Source organism: Camelina sativa, chromosome 13, assembly GCF_000633955.1.
Source record: "Camelina sativa cultivar DH55 chromosome 13, Cs, whole genome shotgun sequence".
Lineage (NCBI taxonomy): Eukaryota > Viridiplantae > Streptophyta > Magnoliopsida > Brassicales > Brassicaceae > Camelina > Camelina sativa.
The window spans coordinates 4302961-4317570 of NC_025697.1; the positions used below are offsets into that span (position 1 = coordinate 4302961).

At 35.7% G+C, this 14610-nt stretch overlaps 3 protein-coding genes and 1 pseudogene across 4 annotated transcripts in view; 3 read left to right on the forward strand and 1 right to left on the reverse strand.

The window, feature by feature from the left end:
* On the forward strand, positions 7-2911 carry LOC104735077 (annotated as a pseudogene).
* LOC104735078 (flowering-promoting factor 1-like protein 2) lies at positions 7800-9424 on the forward strand. The gene has a single exon (XM_010454796.2). It carries the CDS (start codon positions 7911-7913, stop codon positions 8250-8252), a length of 342 nt encoding a protein of 113 aa, XP_010453098.1. The 5' UTR covers positions 7800-7910; the 3' UTR covers positions 8253-9424.
* On the forward strand, positions 9319-13783 carry LOC104735079 (HBS1-like protein). 2 transcript variants are annotated; one of them, XM_010454797.2, is made up of 12 exons: positions 9319-9424; positions 9744-9858; positions 9955-10122; positions 10372-10581; positions 10723-10800; positions 11198-11595; positions 11677-11787; positions 11875-12362; positions 12451-12619; positions 12952-13191; positions 13290-13424; positions 13516-13783. In XM_010454797.2, exons 2-12 carry the CDS (start codon positions 9756-9758, stop codon positions 13642-13644), a joined length of 2229 nt encoding a protein of 742 aa, XP_010453099.1. In that variant the 5' UTR covers positions 9319-9424; positions 9744-9755; the 3' UTR covers positions 13645-13783. The 2 variants fall into 2 exon arrangements, with proteins under 2 accessions (XP_010453099.1, XP_010453100.1); XM_010454798.2 differs by lacking the exon at positions 10372-10581.
* Positions 14408-14610, reverse strand: part of LOC104737924 (probable E3 ubiquitin-protein ligase RHG1A) — a 4572-nt gene continuing 4369 nt past the window's right edge. The window contains exon 7 of the mRNA XM_010458171.2: positions 14408-14548. Within this exon, the coding sequence (XP_010456473.1) occupies positions 14408-14548 (141 nt within the window). The remainder of the gene's footprint in view (positions 14549-14610) is intronic.

Consider the following 14610-nt stretch of genomic DNA (forward strand, 5'->3'; position numbering starts at 1 on the left):
CCGACTCTATTCTATGAACTCCTTTAACTTCATTACATGAAGTAAACGCAGTCAGCAGTCTTAAGTTGATATGGCAGATTCTGTCCCATGGAGACTCCTTGTGGGTTAAATGGTCAAGGATGCAAAAGAGACCTGTTCTTGGTGATCTCAGGGAAGAACAACCTATTGAAGTTGTTAACCAGATCGAAAGAGTACTTGATGGTAGAGTTGTTAATGCGAACTGCATCCAAAATGAAAATGCTAGAAGAGGTATACGCAAGTTATGTGGTAGGCAAGTGTGGGTGGATATGTTAAAAATGGTTGAGAGGGAAAGGCAAACAGAGCTGCAGGGTTTGACGCAGCATCATGCTGTATCAAACTTTGCTCACCGCAACCGTATTCAGGTTTGTTCATTAGACTTCTTTATTGTTTCCTGCCTTATTGTTATTGTCTCTCAGACATTAAATATGTACATATTTTCCAAATTCACTATGTCAGATACACATACAGTCGAGTCAACTCAATTACCAATTTCTTTTAATTACATACAGGTCCCAGCCTTTCCTAAGATTTTACATTCGTGTATCTGGAATAAATGTAGACTCTATAATTAGCACTAGTTCTAGATGCAACTTTGAACCTTTGTCTCAGACAAACGATGACTGAAAGCTGTGTAGTCACATTGTTTGTCTAATATGATTAAGAAAATTCATAGTCAGATGGAGGATGGAGTCATGCTTGATGGAGTTTATATGATGACTTTTCGTTCTTCCTATATATACCTTCCTTTCACGTTTTCGTCATTTTATACTTACTCTTAAAGGGATTCTAACTTGACGATTGAGTCATAGGAGTTGTTAGATATGCTGAGCATCATAGTTACTTCTTTATATTGTTATGTTATCTTTTTGTTTATCACATTACAAGTCAGCTTAATTGGCACATTGGTTGTTTGAAGTCTGGTGTTGAGAGTTGAATCTATGTATGAACTCTATCTCTTGGGTTTTGGTAGACAAAGCTTAAAATCATGATCTTTAATTGCTTTTGCAGGCATTACTAAGCGGGAGATTCTTACGAAATGGTGACAACGATGATAAAGAGAAACCAACATCATCTGCAGCTACTGAGTTGGGCTTCTAAGAGAAAGGCACACTGTATCTGAGCTGAGGTAGCTAATTCATCTGTATTAATCTATTTGTTCATATCTTTGTGTATTTTTGGAAGCTTTCCTTTTTTTTTTTTTTTTCTCTTTAGTAGGTCTATATATATGTGGGGTCAATATCCAATGCAGACCTTATGCTTTCAAACCTTTATGATTATTATGGATTAACAGATCTAGTAAATTTTGGAGTTCTTCCGTTCTTTGTTGGCCTTGTGCATCCTGAAGTTAAATGCCAGTCCCATTTTGTATGAGTCTTTATCTGTATACTTTCTGTTTCATCTTATAAGTGCAACTTGACCCTGAAATCGAGACTTCTGTTGCTTTAGAACGATTAAGAACGTAATTCCTTACTGTGTATTTTCCATCCCAGGGAGGAATTTATATCCAGACTTGACCGGTCTGTCTCTGGTCAAGCGAGCAGCAGTCACTCGGAGACCTCATCAAATGCTGAAAATGGTGATAATAGAGGTGAACAAAACGATCTTAATTGTCTAGATAGCATCAATGATGCAGGCGGTGGCTCAGATCAAAATGGCAGAGGCTGAAAACCAATGTTCACTGGATGAGGTAACTAATTCCAGACGCTGTAATAACCAGAGCACAAGTTTGGAAGAAAGGACTGCACGTGTAGAAGATTGGCAACGGTCAGAAATTGATGATTTCTCTTTAAGAAGAAATGGTGCTGAAGTGGACCTGAATAGCCATCAAAGGGAGGATGCTACTGGGTGTTCATCCTGTTCAATTCATGGAGACGAGGACAGACATGGCTGTCAGTTTCGAGAAACTATGGATATACCTTATGAACAGTCTCTGCAAAGTTCCGAAGAAATTGCCACCATGAGACTGATAAACAGGACAACAAATTTCCAGGAAAATCTGGTTGAAAGCATTAATCTAACTGTCCCTCTAGAGGAACAAACCGAGGAGGAGATTATGGGAAACGAAGAATCCGATTGGCAACTTATTAATGGTGAAACCAGTGCATGGAGAGATGACGCTGAAGAGGAGGCGGTCAAGAACGTTATGCTGTTGAATCTCCTCCTTTTTCTGTACCCTCCCCAGTGATCCCTATTCAGCCACGGTGGGAGCATGATCGATCCATTTCCAACTGGCCGGCACATGATTTGCATCAGGGCATTGGAAATTTGGAATAGTAAGACATTGTCTCAAAGTGGATCCTTAGGTTGAAGGATACAAACGCAATTGTCTTTTTGTTTTTTTTTTTTTTTAAGTTAAAGGAACTCATTGGTTGACATATTATGTGCTGTTGCTATTATTTGTTAACTTGAATCAACAATGTCTCTGAAGGATTGGGATTCGATCAACGATTTGAGGGTTGACATGGGTAGAATACAGCAAAGGATGGATAACTTGCAGAGAATGCTGGAGGCTTGCATGGAAATGCAACTTGAGTTGCAAAGGTCCATAAGACAAGAAGTCTCTGCTGCGATGCACCGCTCTGCTGACCAATCAGGTTTTCTATCAGTCTCAAGTCACTTTATGAATTTACATATGAGGATTTACAATTAGGTTTTCTTTGAAATACTATTTTTCTTATGGAAACACCTTAATTGATTCACAGGTCCATCTAAGGAGACTGAGAGCTACGAGTCAAAATGGGAATATGTAAGGAAAGGGATCTGCTGTGTATGCTGTGAGAGAAATATCGATTCTTTATTGTATGAATCAGTCACCATTTGTTGTAAACATGCACTTCATTTAGTTGTATACGGTTGATTAACGATTGAATTGCATTGCCAGTGTTTTGCATGGTTAAATTCAATCGTTAGTTTCGTTTTTTGTGTTGCTTGTTTGCTTCCTTGGTTTGATCTTAATTACGTTCCAAAACATTCCTTGGAAATGACGTGGCTGATTTCCCCCGGATCCCGAACACAACACAAACAATTAGCCCCCCCAAGTTGCTGCTGCTTCAGGTCAGTGAGACAGTGACTTAAGGAGCAAGTTTCTACTTATTAAAAAAGATTCGAATTCATTTAAAAGCTTCATGGTTGATCGTTCTGAGAATCAACTAACTTACTTGTTGTTACTCTACTCATGGTGACATTTCACTCCCTGTTACTAGCTCAATATGCATCTTCGTATAAGGTTATATAAAAACTTGAAAAACAAAAACCGTCAGCTTTAAAGAAGAAAAGGGATATATGTATCTTGATCGGAGTAGACTTGAAAAAGTTTTGAACTAAATTTGAATCAGTTGGCGAGTATTGGGTGGCATAGTGATGATATATAACTGAACTGACCGTGCATATCTCATAATACTGTTTTCATGAAAGAAGAAAAGTAGAAAACAGATAGAGAAACGTGTATAGCTATTATGCCAAAAGAAGATAATTTGGCAGCACACAAACGTTTTTTCGCTATTGTTGTAAGACAAGTAAACAGTACACAACAGAGCATCCTCCTCAGGTGTTGTCATATGAGGACAACAGATCAATGCGGCTAATATAGATAAGTAAAACACTACACAACATCATCCTCACCAAGACAACAGAGCATCCGACAAACAGGTTTTGTGGCTAATAGACAAGTAAAGAGACTACACAAGAGAGCATCCTCAGGCGACAACAACGATTTTAGGGCTAAGCTTCTGTACAAACGCAATCAACCACTGCCTTTTGCCATGCAACACAATTCTTTCTGAAATAACAACCTCTAGCAGCTCAAGGCAGGGGTAAAATTCTAGTATGGCCGATGTTTGGTACATCTCGGTGGCTGACCCGGTGAAACATTTGATTTTGATAGCATCCACAAAGATCCTCTCCAAGCTAGTAGATCCATATAGCTGTCAACGCAACAAATGGTAAACCATCATCCAATGGATCTATAACCTGATTCTCCTCCAACACTAGTCCAAAAGTCTTTGGGGGACCATAATCTTTTCTCCCAATTGTATCCATCAGTTATTAGACTTTCAAGCGAGGCACATGAACTGATGAGTTTTTTAAGGCCAAGCTATCGTATGTGAGTGATTGTGTGATGATAGTCTTCAAGGAACGAAGACAAGTGTTATTGACATGGGCTAGGAGAATACAGTTGTTGAGAGTCAGTTTTACCAAGGTTCTGCAGGAGAAGATTTGGGCTGGTAATGGGTATTTGTGGATATCAAGTTTGAGTTCCATAACACCAAGCTTCATTACGTGAGAGGGAGACTTGTCCAAAAGTGTAGATAAAGCTTCGTCCGTATCGGTATTGCTTAACCTCACTGGGAATGTCCTCAGACGTGAAGCTTTGTCTTTTTTCAATGATCCTTTTAAGAATTCTTGAACAAGTTTTGTTCATGCCACTACAAAAAAAAATTATTGTGTTAAATCATTTATTTTATATTTTTGCATCAGATTTAAATAATGTAAAAATAACTTGTATCACTTTTAAAAATGATTTACTATTTGTTGATGCAAATAATTTGTATCAGTTTATTTCAAATTAATGCTCTATTAAATCAGTTATAACAAATGATTTTAATTATTTGTGTCAGCTTTTTGTAAATGAATTTTAATTTTGGTATCATTTATGATAACCGATACTAATCAATATTTTTTTGGTATATTGATTTATTGTTTTAATAATATTTTATTATGAGATCAATTTTGTATCATTTATTAATTGATATTTAATTTGCATCATTATATTAAGTGATGTCAATTTATATTTTTGTTAAATATTTTTGAAGTGATGCAAGTTAAAATAAAATTGTGTCACTTTTATTGAACTGATGTCAAATTATTCCATTACCACATCAACAATTACAATTGATACTAAACCACATATCATGTATCATTTATCAATAAGTCATTTAAATTAATATCATTTACATTTGTGATACTAATTAAATGATGCAACCAACTATTTTTTTTGTAGTGTGCATGGTACAGTTTTAACTTTTTTTTCCATTTTGTTCATTTATGTATTTTTTTTCAAATAAAAGTAAAAATAATTATTAAAAATAAAAGAATGATAAAAAGTATCTCAAAAAATTAAAGGCAATTCTGAAAACTTCTCCCTCTTGTAACCATGTAAGAAAGAAAAAAAAAACTGTAATAAAGAGCAAATTTTCTCCCTCATTTGATATTTTTGACGAATTGAATGTTTCTATGTAATGCTGCAAAATATATATAGTGCAACAATAGTTTATAACTTTTTCTGTGATGTATAAGCACCATATATGTTTACAGTTTACAATTTTACCAACGAGATATCTACTGTCAATTTTACAAAGTGTTTTCATTCATTTGTATAGTTCACATTTAAAAGGAGCCTAGGTTAAGTTTACTAGAGCTGATTACATTTGTGTCCGAAGGAGGCATGAAAAACAATGTTAGACTTTGTTAATTATCAGATAATCAATTTATTATTCCGAACAATGCATCCCCTGCCACAAGATATATAGTTTGGGAATGTTCTCTTTTTTTCATCCAACACATTTTAAAATTTTATAATTCACGTGGAACAAAAATATGCGTGTTCTTTTGTGTATATATTCCCCAATTTCTATACCTTTAATTAGTTCTAATTCCATATTAAACAACTCTTGGCATCTCCACACTCATTTGCCCGCCCATTCATCTTGATCTTTATATCTTTAGCTTTTAGCGTTTATATTAGTATTTGAATCAGATATCCACTTCTTTTCGCACTAGTCCGAAAATATTTTATAAGATGAACATATATATTTATCGGAGACAAATTATAGTATGTTAATTAAAGAACGCTACGTTAACTCTATTTCTGACTAATTGGCAATAGTTTTTTTTTTCACTTTGGCTAACCTGAAAGCAAATAGATTAAAATCTAGGTAAACCATCTCACAAACTAAAGCATTGGATAGGCTTAAAAATAAGAAATCCTTTGCCTTTTTTATGCGCGCATCTCTTGCTTAAAAATAAACAAGCTTTTTTTTTTGTTTAATCATTCGAATATCGTTGAACCCAAAGAAATTTTGAAACCTTCTAAAATTTTATATAAATTGAAAGGGTATATATAAAGCAATCGGACATAAACAGATAAATAACTAACCGTTAACTGGAAAGAAGCGAGAATTTTGCTATAAATAGTTTCTAAAATTCTAAGAACTATCTTTTATAAATTATATATATTGAGTTTGTACATGTATGTTTGTTGAATATGGGTCAAACTAATACGATTCTGCAACACGTATGTAAAATGCCAGTGATCAAATACGTACACAAGTTTGTTCGAACTCGTGGTTGGCTTGCTGTATTAATTCCATTCCTGTCAAAATAAAACACTCGTTCCTTGAACGAGACGTTTACGAGAGTACATATTCCGTTTTACTACTTATGTAACAAGAATACGAATTTTTCTATCACGAAAACGATGCCTATAATTATAAAATTAAAATGCGTGATTCGGCCACTGACGTATTAAGCTCCCGTGTAAGCATGCACTAATAAAATCGGACTTTGGCTTGGCTAGAATAATATTTTTGGTGAATAACTATTAAATTACGTACGTCGAATAGCCTCGGATAACTAATTATTATTCTTATTAATATCGAAAAGTACTAATTAGAAACTATCAATAGATGGAGAATAGTTTTGTAGACAATTAAATACGTTATTCTCTCATATATATGCTATTCGGAAATGAATTAGCCCCCACCATTAGGGTCCTTTTTTAATGTGTTTAATTTTTGCATGCTGGTGTGTTGCTAAAAATGCTGAGAAAGTGGATTAAAAAATTAAAAGTGTTAGGATTACGTACCCTAAACACAAGGCCTTGGTATGGAATAGTCGAATACGCATTCATCAATATTCGGTTAGGCTATCAGTTACTCGTAAGCTACAAAATAATATTTAGTATGTCCACCATTCATTCTGAAACGAAATACAGAAAAAATTTACTTAGGTGTAAGAGTAAAAGGCATAAACTATGAAAATAAAAGAAAAAAACCCATTAAAGTGTAGTTATATAGTCATATAGATGCAATCAACCTTTAGCCAAGTAAAGTGAAATTTAACGAAGTTATAGAAAGCCCCATCGAATAATAACAATACTGTTTAAAGATATATAGATCGAGATGAAGAGGAATGGTATAACGTATAAGCATGACCCACAATATCTAGATTCTCCATACAATTGTGACACACTTTTTAATACATTTATTCAAGTGTGTCGGCTTTGTATGTTCTCCCAGTCCTCCATTAATTGTTTTTTTAAATTTAGGTCATTGTCGAGAATATAAACCAAATAAATTAAACAAGTGATACTTTAACAATCGTTTCTATAATGTTTTTAGCAAGGATGTGTCCCGTTTAAATGGGGTTTTATGCGTTTCGATTTTTTCATCTGATTCTTTTCTTAACTTCCAAAAGTTGTCACGTAATTAAGTTGATTATCTCTTATATAATTGATCTGGCTAACATATTCATGTCAAGCAAATGATGAATCCATACTTTGTTTTAAAGAAACATCAATTTAAAATCAAAGAACTTTGTGAAAACAAATAAAGAAAAACTCCATTCAAAATTTTGAGGTATTGTGCCACTGTTCCACTTTACGCTTGGAAAGGCGGCTGTGAAAAAATCTCTGACTCATATCCAAGAAAAAAAATGACTTTTTTTTAATGTTAAAAGAGATAATCACCTCCTCATGGCTATAAATACAGAGTCCAGATACAAACTCTCTCATCAAAGCAATCGCTCGAGAGACTTAATTAGAAACATATATATAGCTCTTCCTCTATATATATCATATATATACGCATAACAAAAGCTAAATTTGTGAAGCCATGTCAGGCGTTTGGGTGTTCAATAATGGAGTGATACGTCTAGTGGAGAACCCAAACCAGTCCGGTGGTGTTGCCACTCATCAGACGCACGGCCGGAGAAATGTCTTGGTTTACTTGCCGACCGGTGAAGTCGTCTCGTCTTACTCGTCGCTCGAACAGATCCTAAGGAGTCTCGGGTGGGAAAGATACTTCCATGGAGACTCCGATCTCATCCAGTACCACAAACGCTCAACCATCGACCTCATCTCCTTACCGAGAGACTTCTCCAAGTTCAACTCCGTTTACATGTACGACATCGTCATCAAGAACCCTAATTCCTTCCACGTCCGTGATTTCAATTGAATTCCATTACAGAATTAACTCTAGAAAATTCCAGACATAAACTTGGTCGGAATCTTCAGTGTGAATGATTCACGTACAAGTCAAAGAGAAGATGTGTGCTTTCGAAAAAACAAAGCGATGACTATTGGATTATCATCACTTATTCACTTAGATTGTGTTTATTTGTTAATATGTGTTTAACTATTGGTTTGGTTTTTAACTGGTACTTCTACAAGTTGGTTGCATGTGCATGTGTATGCTTCTTTACTTTTCATTTTTTTTTTTTTTTTTTGTGTGAGGCTTGTATGTATGGACAAGAGTAGTGTTGCAAAAGGTGGCACATTACTTCAACGTTGTTAATTGTTTTTGTTTTTGTAGCTAGCTTTGTAATTGTGGTGATTAATGGTGATCGATATGTAAGTTTGTGTTTCTTTGGGCTAGCTTTAAGCTATATTCGATTTATACAGTTGGTGAGGAAAAGTTCCTTTTCATTGTTGATTTATTTAAATGAAGTGAAATTTGTCTTGAGACCATAACAACTACAAGTTCAATCATTATAGTTTGAGTCTTTGTGGAGTTATACTATACATACCGAAAATATAGAGATCGAGATTTACTTTTAATTTAAAATCCAGCTTTTGAAACTAATAAGTTACAAATTAATGTGTTGGTTTAGCAAAAGTTAAGGAGAAAAATTGATACACTTGGGTTAGTGGGTTCCCGTTGAGTTAGAGTAGGTATTTGTTACAATTTATTTTTGTGTAATGTAATTCAAAAACATATTATAATTGTCTTATTTTTTTTTTTGGTAAGTAGAGGAGGAAACACGTTAATCGTTTGATCTTGAAACTATTGTAATTCTTCTATCAGATTGTTTTTTATTTATTTTTGGGATCGTGAAAATATTACGGGTTCCTGATGCAGCCCATATAGGCCCGTTAAAAGCCCAATTTAATACTTAATTACAATTTTTTTTTTTTTTTGTTGTATATTTCCATATTCTCACTCTATCCAACCGAAACCGGAATCCGAATCCGAAACCAAACCCAGATCTTGTCGGCATCAACCAGGCTAAGAATGGACTTGGCTACGAATTGAGAATATTATCAAAGCAAAAAAGTTTTATATTACAGAGCGGAGGAGTTGAATTCGAAGGATCCCCTTGAATCAATTCTGCTCTACTACTAGTTTTTGTAAGTTTTGTGGATCAATATTTTTTTTGTGTTAACGTTCAAAGTTAGTGAATTTTGGAATTATTGGATGGATTCTTGTTGTGACTCTCAAAATCATCCTTCAGAAAGATGTTTTTGAATTCTCTCTTTGTTTCTCATTGCTTCCGATTATTTTGGGATTTTGTGGGTTTAAGTCAGAAACAAAAGTGCATGAGCTTCTCTTTGCTTCTGAGTTATTATCTTTTAACTTCTTCTGATTCCATTAATGTTGACTATGTTCAGTTCTTTAGGTGATGTGTTTGTACCAGTTTCTGAATTGTTTGTTCTAACTTGTGTGCAGAAGAAACAAACGATGCCTCGTAAAGGATTATCCAATTTCGATGATTATGATGATGGTTTTGATGATGATGACGATGCTTATGATTATGACTACGATATTGATATAGATGGACCTGGTATTAACTTATTCCCCATTACCCTTCTTGTGGTCGTTCATGGTCTCTCTTTCACTTGGTTATGATTTGTAATTCCTGTTTTTTCCTAAACTGCAGAAGAAGAAGAAGAAGAAGTTGTTGTACCAAAGGAAGAAACTGCTAAGCAAGGGCTTTGGCGATGTGCAATCTGTACATATGATAATGATGAGAGTATGTTTGTGTGTGATATTTGCGGTGTTCTTCGCCATCCTGTGGCCGGAAATCAAAGTATCAATAAGAATACAGGTACTATATCTTCTTTTCTCCAATCTGTGTTAGTGAGTCTTTGGATTTATACAATCTCTCTTTGTCTCTGCATAGGATACACTATTTATTGCATACTGTCTGAATGTGTCTCGTATGTTTTGTTTTTTTTGAGGTCACTTGGTAAACTATTGGTTTATTATGATTGGAAAAAAGGAGTGACTGTGGTTTTTAGACTTGTGATTTTGCTATTCTAGGTGTTTAATTATAGAATAGATGTGTTTTATGCAGTTGAAGGCAGATGCAAAGAACCTGTGGTATCCAAATTGGCAAAGTCCCTTTTCGGATCAGTCCCATCTAATACATCGAAAAGGGCTGTTCTTTGTCTGCTTGATAACAAGAATCTTGTGAAGGAACAGGGACCTCTGCCTGGAATTTCCCGTGGGAATATTCATGATCTCCACAAGGCTTTTAGTTCTAAAACGTCCTGCGTTAGTATAGGTTGTTAACTTACTATAGTTTGATAGTGTTTTGTGATTTCAGTTGACGAGCTGTTTGTGTTAAGAGTCTATAGTTGGTTCTTTTGCATTTGTGGCGTTGCAATTGTGTTTTTCTGACATTTCCTTTTCAACTTATGTATAGCACCTTTCAAGTTTGATGCTCCATCGCCAGATGATTTAGTCACCAATGGACTGACATCCACGAAAAGTGGTCCAAAAGGTATCCACACTTGGTTTTCACTTTGAGTTTGATGCTGTAGTAATATTGTACGGGTTAGATGCTTGAAGCCTGTCTCATAAAAATGTCTCTTCTACTTTAGTCCATCATGTTTCCTCGCAATGATATGCATCCAGTGACCTAAGACTTGGAAAGTCTATTCACGTAGAAAATAGGAAACACACAAGCTCTAGTCCAAGTCTAAATAGTATTTATAGTTTATAGCCTTATTGGAATAGAATCTATCTTTCTGTTTCGTTCGTTTCCTTTTTTTGGTTTTGGGTTATTTTCCTTATTAATATGGGAAGCTCGTTTGGGAGCTTCATCCAAGTTATTCTCTTTTGGGGTTTTTACTCTGTTTAGTTTTCTAATATTTAATATTGCCTTCTTAACTCTGAAGGCTCAGGTGATGCTAGCATGAGGCAGAAGGAGAAGCAAGAAAGCGCAGAAAATAATCCTTTAAAGAAAGGAGGCGATAGTTCAGAAACAAGCTCCCGAGGTAGACATGATAAACTTGATAATAGTTTTTCAAAGGGAGGTGCGGGCGGCATAAAATCAGGCAAAAGATTGCCAAAAGAAAAAACAGATATGTCTAATGAGACAAGTTCTTCCTCCAAATATATGGAGTCGTCGGAGAGGCTTACTGGTACTATGAACAAGATGTCTTTGACTGGGGAAACAGAAAAATCCAGCGATATTATGACTATAAGACCAAAATCAAAATCTAAGCATAAGCCAGAGGAGTGGATGCTTCTTGACAAAGAACCAGATGCTCTTAGCCAACTTAATCTTGCCATTGTGAGTTTCTCGGATTACTGGCTACTATCTATTGATTTTTTTTTGTCTAGGCAGATAACTGATGGTTGAATCTGATTGTAGGTGGGGCACGTTGATTCTGGTAAGTCAACACTCTCGGGTAGATTATTGCATCTGTTGGGAAGAATATCTCAGAAGCAAATGCACAAGTATGAGAAAGAAGCAAAGTTGCAGGTAACCTGTTCTTTTGTTTGGATGTTAGAGACTTGAATATTCAGAATCTGCTTTGTTTGCTTGACATTGTCTTTCTGATCCGATCAGGGCAAAGGGTCTTTTGCATATGCCTGGGCATTGGATGAGAGTGCTGAAGAGAGGGAGCGAGGAATAACTATGACTGTGGCTGTTGCTTATTTTAATTCCAAAAGACATCATGTTGTTTTGCTCGACTCTCCTGGACACAAAGATTTTGTTCCAAACATGATAGCAGGAGCAACACAAGCAGATGCCGCGATTCTTGTCATAGATGCATCTGTCGGTGCTTTTGAAGCTGGTTTTGATAATCTGAAAGGCCAGACAAGGGAGCATGCACGTGTTCTGAGAGGTTTTGGCGTGGAGCAAGTCATAGTTGCAGTCAACAAAATGGATATTGTTGGGTATTCAAAGGAAAGATTTGATTTGATTAAGCAGCATGTTGGATCCTTTTTGCAAACCTGTCGTTTTAAGGATTCGTCTCTGACATGGATTCCTTTAAGTGCCATGGAAAATCAAAATTTGGTGGCAGCTCCCTCTGACAACCGCTTATCCTCATGGTAAGCTCCCGTTTTTTCTTTCCTGATGATACCATCCTTCCATGCCTAAAACAGGCCATGAAATAGTTAAATGTTTGCTGGAATACAGGTATAATGGTCCATGTTTATTGGATGCCGTTGACTCTGTCAAGTCTCCTGATAGAGACGTCTCAAAGCCTCTGCTCATGCCTATATGTGACGCTGTAAGATCAACTTCACAAGGGCAGGTATCTGCATGTGGCAAACTTGAAGCGGGAGCTGTTCGGTCAGGATCCAAGGTACACAAGTTCCATGATGTGTTTGGTTGCATGATTTGTAATTTTCCATCTGTCTACCTGTATTAACCTTAGGAGACACTTTGCTGTGGCTAAACCTAACTTTCATTCCCATATCTGATACGCTTAACCTAAACCCATGATTGAATTTCTAACATTAAATGCCTCCAATTACTATTTTGTGTACAATACTGTCTGGCTTTGGAAAGGTTTCACAATATTCTTTAGCTTTCGGACGAAATACTTTCTTGTGGATGTGCCTCTAGTCTCTTGAGTAATGAAACAAATGAAACTGCTTTAACTGATTACTTAAATCACTGGAAAATTTCTGCCAGATAATGGTTATGCCATCAGGAGATCAAGGAACTGTGCGGTCTCTGGAGCGTGACTCTCAGGCTTGTACCATTGCAAGAGCTGGAGATAACGTAGCGATAGCTTTGCAAGGGATCGATGCAAATCAAGTAATGGCAGGAGACGTATTGTGTCATCCTGATTTCCCTGTATCAGTAGCAACTCATTTGGAATTGATGGTACTCGTTTTGGAAGGTGCCACACCCATCTTGCTTGGTTCTCAGGTAAAAGAAACAAAAAAGCATGCTTCTCTGTTGCTCAATTCTCTATAATTCGTCCCATGTTTTCTGATCTTTTTCATTGAAAATTGAAATCATTATAGTTGGAGTTTCATGTGCATCATGCAAAGGAAGCAGCAACAGTTGTGAAACTTGTGGCAATGCTTGATCCCAAAACAGGGCAGCCAACAAAGAAGTCTCCTCGTTGTCTAACTGCTAAACAGAGTGCAATGCTTGAGGTTTGAAAATCTCATTTTGGCTTTTGCGGTAAATATTACAGAAAAAAAAGAAACTGATATATCGATCTGTCAATTTTTGTTGCAACTGCAGGTTAGTCTCCAAAATCCAGTTTGTGTGGAGACATTCTCGGAAAGTAGAGCTCTTGGAAGAGTGTTCCTTAGATCATCGGGAAGAACTGTCGCTATGGGAAAAGTTACTCGAATTATCCAAGACTCATAAAATCCTCTTTTGTGTTGTAAGATTTTACATTTTCATTAGAAATTGAATCGTCCCAAGTTTTGACTGCAATAGACTCTTAGGAAATATCCTAAAATAGATATGCAAAATTTTAATCAAATTGTAGTATGTAATTTATTTACCCAATTTTTGTCTTTGAGGTGTTAAACACAATAAAACCTTTTCCTTGAAAATGAATAATTTTTATTTGCTATAGGACAATTCTTGGGTCCTTTGCTATATTCTATAGATGTCACGATGACATAACTCAGTGCGAAAGAGAGGACATAGTAGTTGGAAGGTAAATCAAAGTTAGACGACAAGTTATATCAAACATTCCTCAAATACACAATGTTTTGTTTTCTGCAATTTTATGTAAATAACTTGAAGCGAAACTGCTATATATAGGATTTTGCCTGCGATTTGTCTAATAATTCTATAGTGACAATTTTAGTATTCCCGTCAGATATAACTCAATGACAATGTAGCCTGAAGAGTAGTAGTTTGTAATTCTATAAACCAAACAGATTTTGAGGCTCAAAACGAAAGTTGAGAAGGAAACTGTAATGTGATCTTATTTACCCATTTGTACCCCAATTGGGTCAAAAGAACGATATTGTCATATGTACAAGAGAAAAGAGATAGAGAGAGAGAAGAGCAAGATGATGTAGAGACAATCACTTGGTGAATAAAAAGCAATGTATCTGCATCATCTTGGAATTATCCTACAAAGCTAAAGGTTGCTATTGACAATTTGGCATTATCACTAAACCGACTTCTCCTCTTCCGCAGAGGTTTTGCAGATTGGGCACCAATTCTTCATCCGCAGCCATTGTTGCACACAGCTCACATGGTACATGTGTTGACATGGCATAGTCCCTACTTCATCTCCATCAACATATTCTTCCTGCATATATTTAAGAACATTAACCTCTTCTTAGTTTTCAAGAAAACCCTTAATACTACATT

Excerpts from the sequence above, each read along its gene's own strand:
- LOC104735079 (XM_010454797.2), top strand. The coding sequence starts at position 9,756 with ATGCCTCGTAAAGGATTATCCAATTTCGATGATTATGATGATGGTTTT. Across the intron at positions 9,859-9,954 it reads TATTGATATAGATGGACCTG|AAGAAGAAGAAGAAGAAGTT; the intron begins GTATTAACTTAT and ends CCTAAACTGCAG. Across the intron at positions 13,425-13,515 it reads AACAGAGTGCAATGCTTGAG|GTTAGTCTCCAAAATCCAGT; the intron begins GTTTGAAAATCT and ends TTGCAACTGCAG.
- LOC104735078 (XM_010454796.2), top strand. The coding sequence starts at position 7,911 with ATGTCAGGCGTTTGGGTGTTCAATAATGGAGTGATACGTCTAGTGGAG.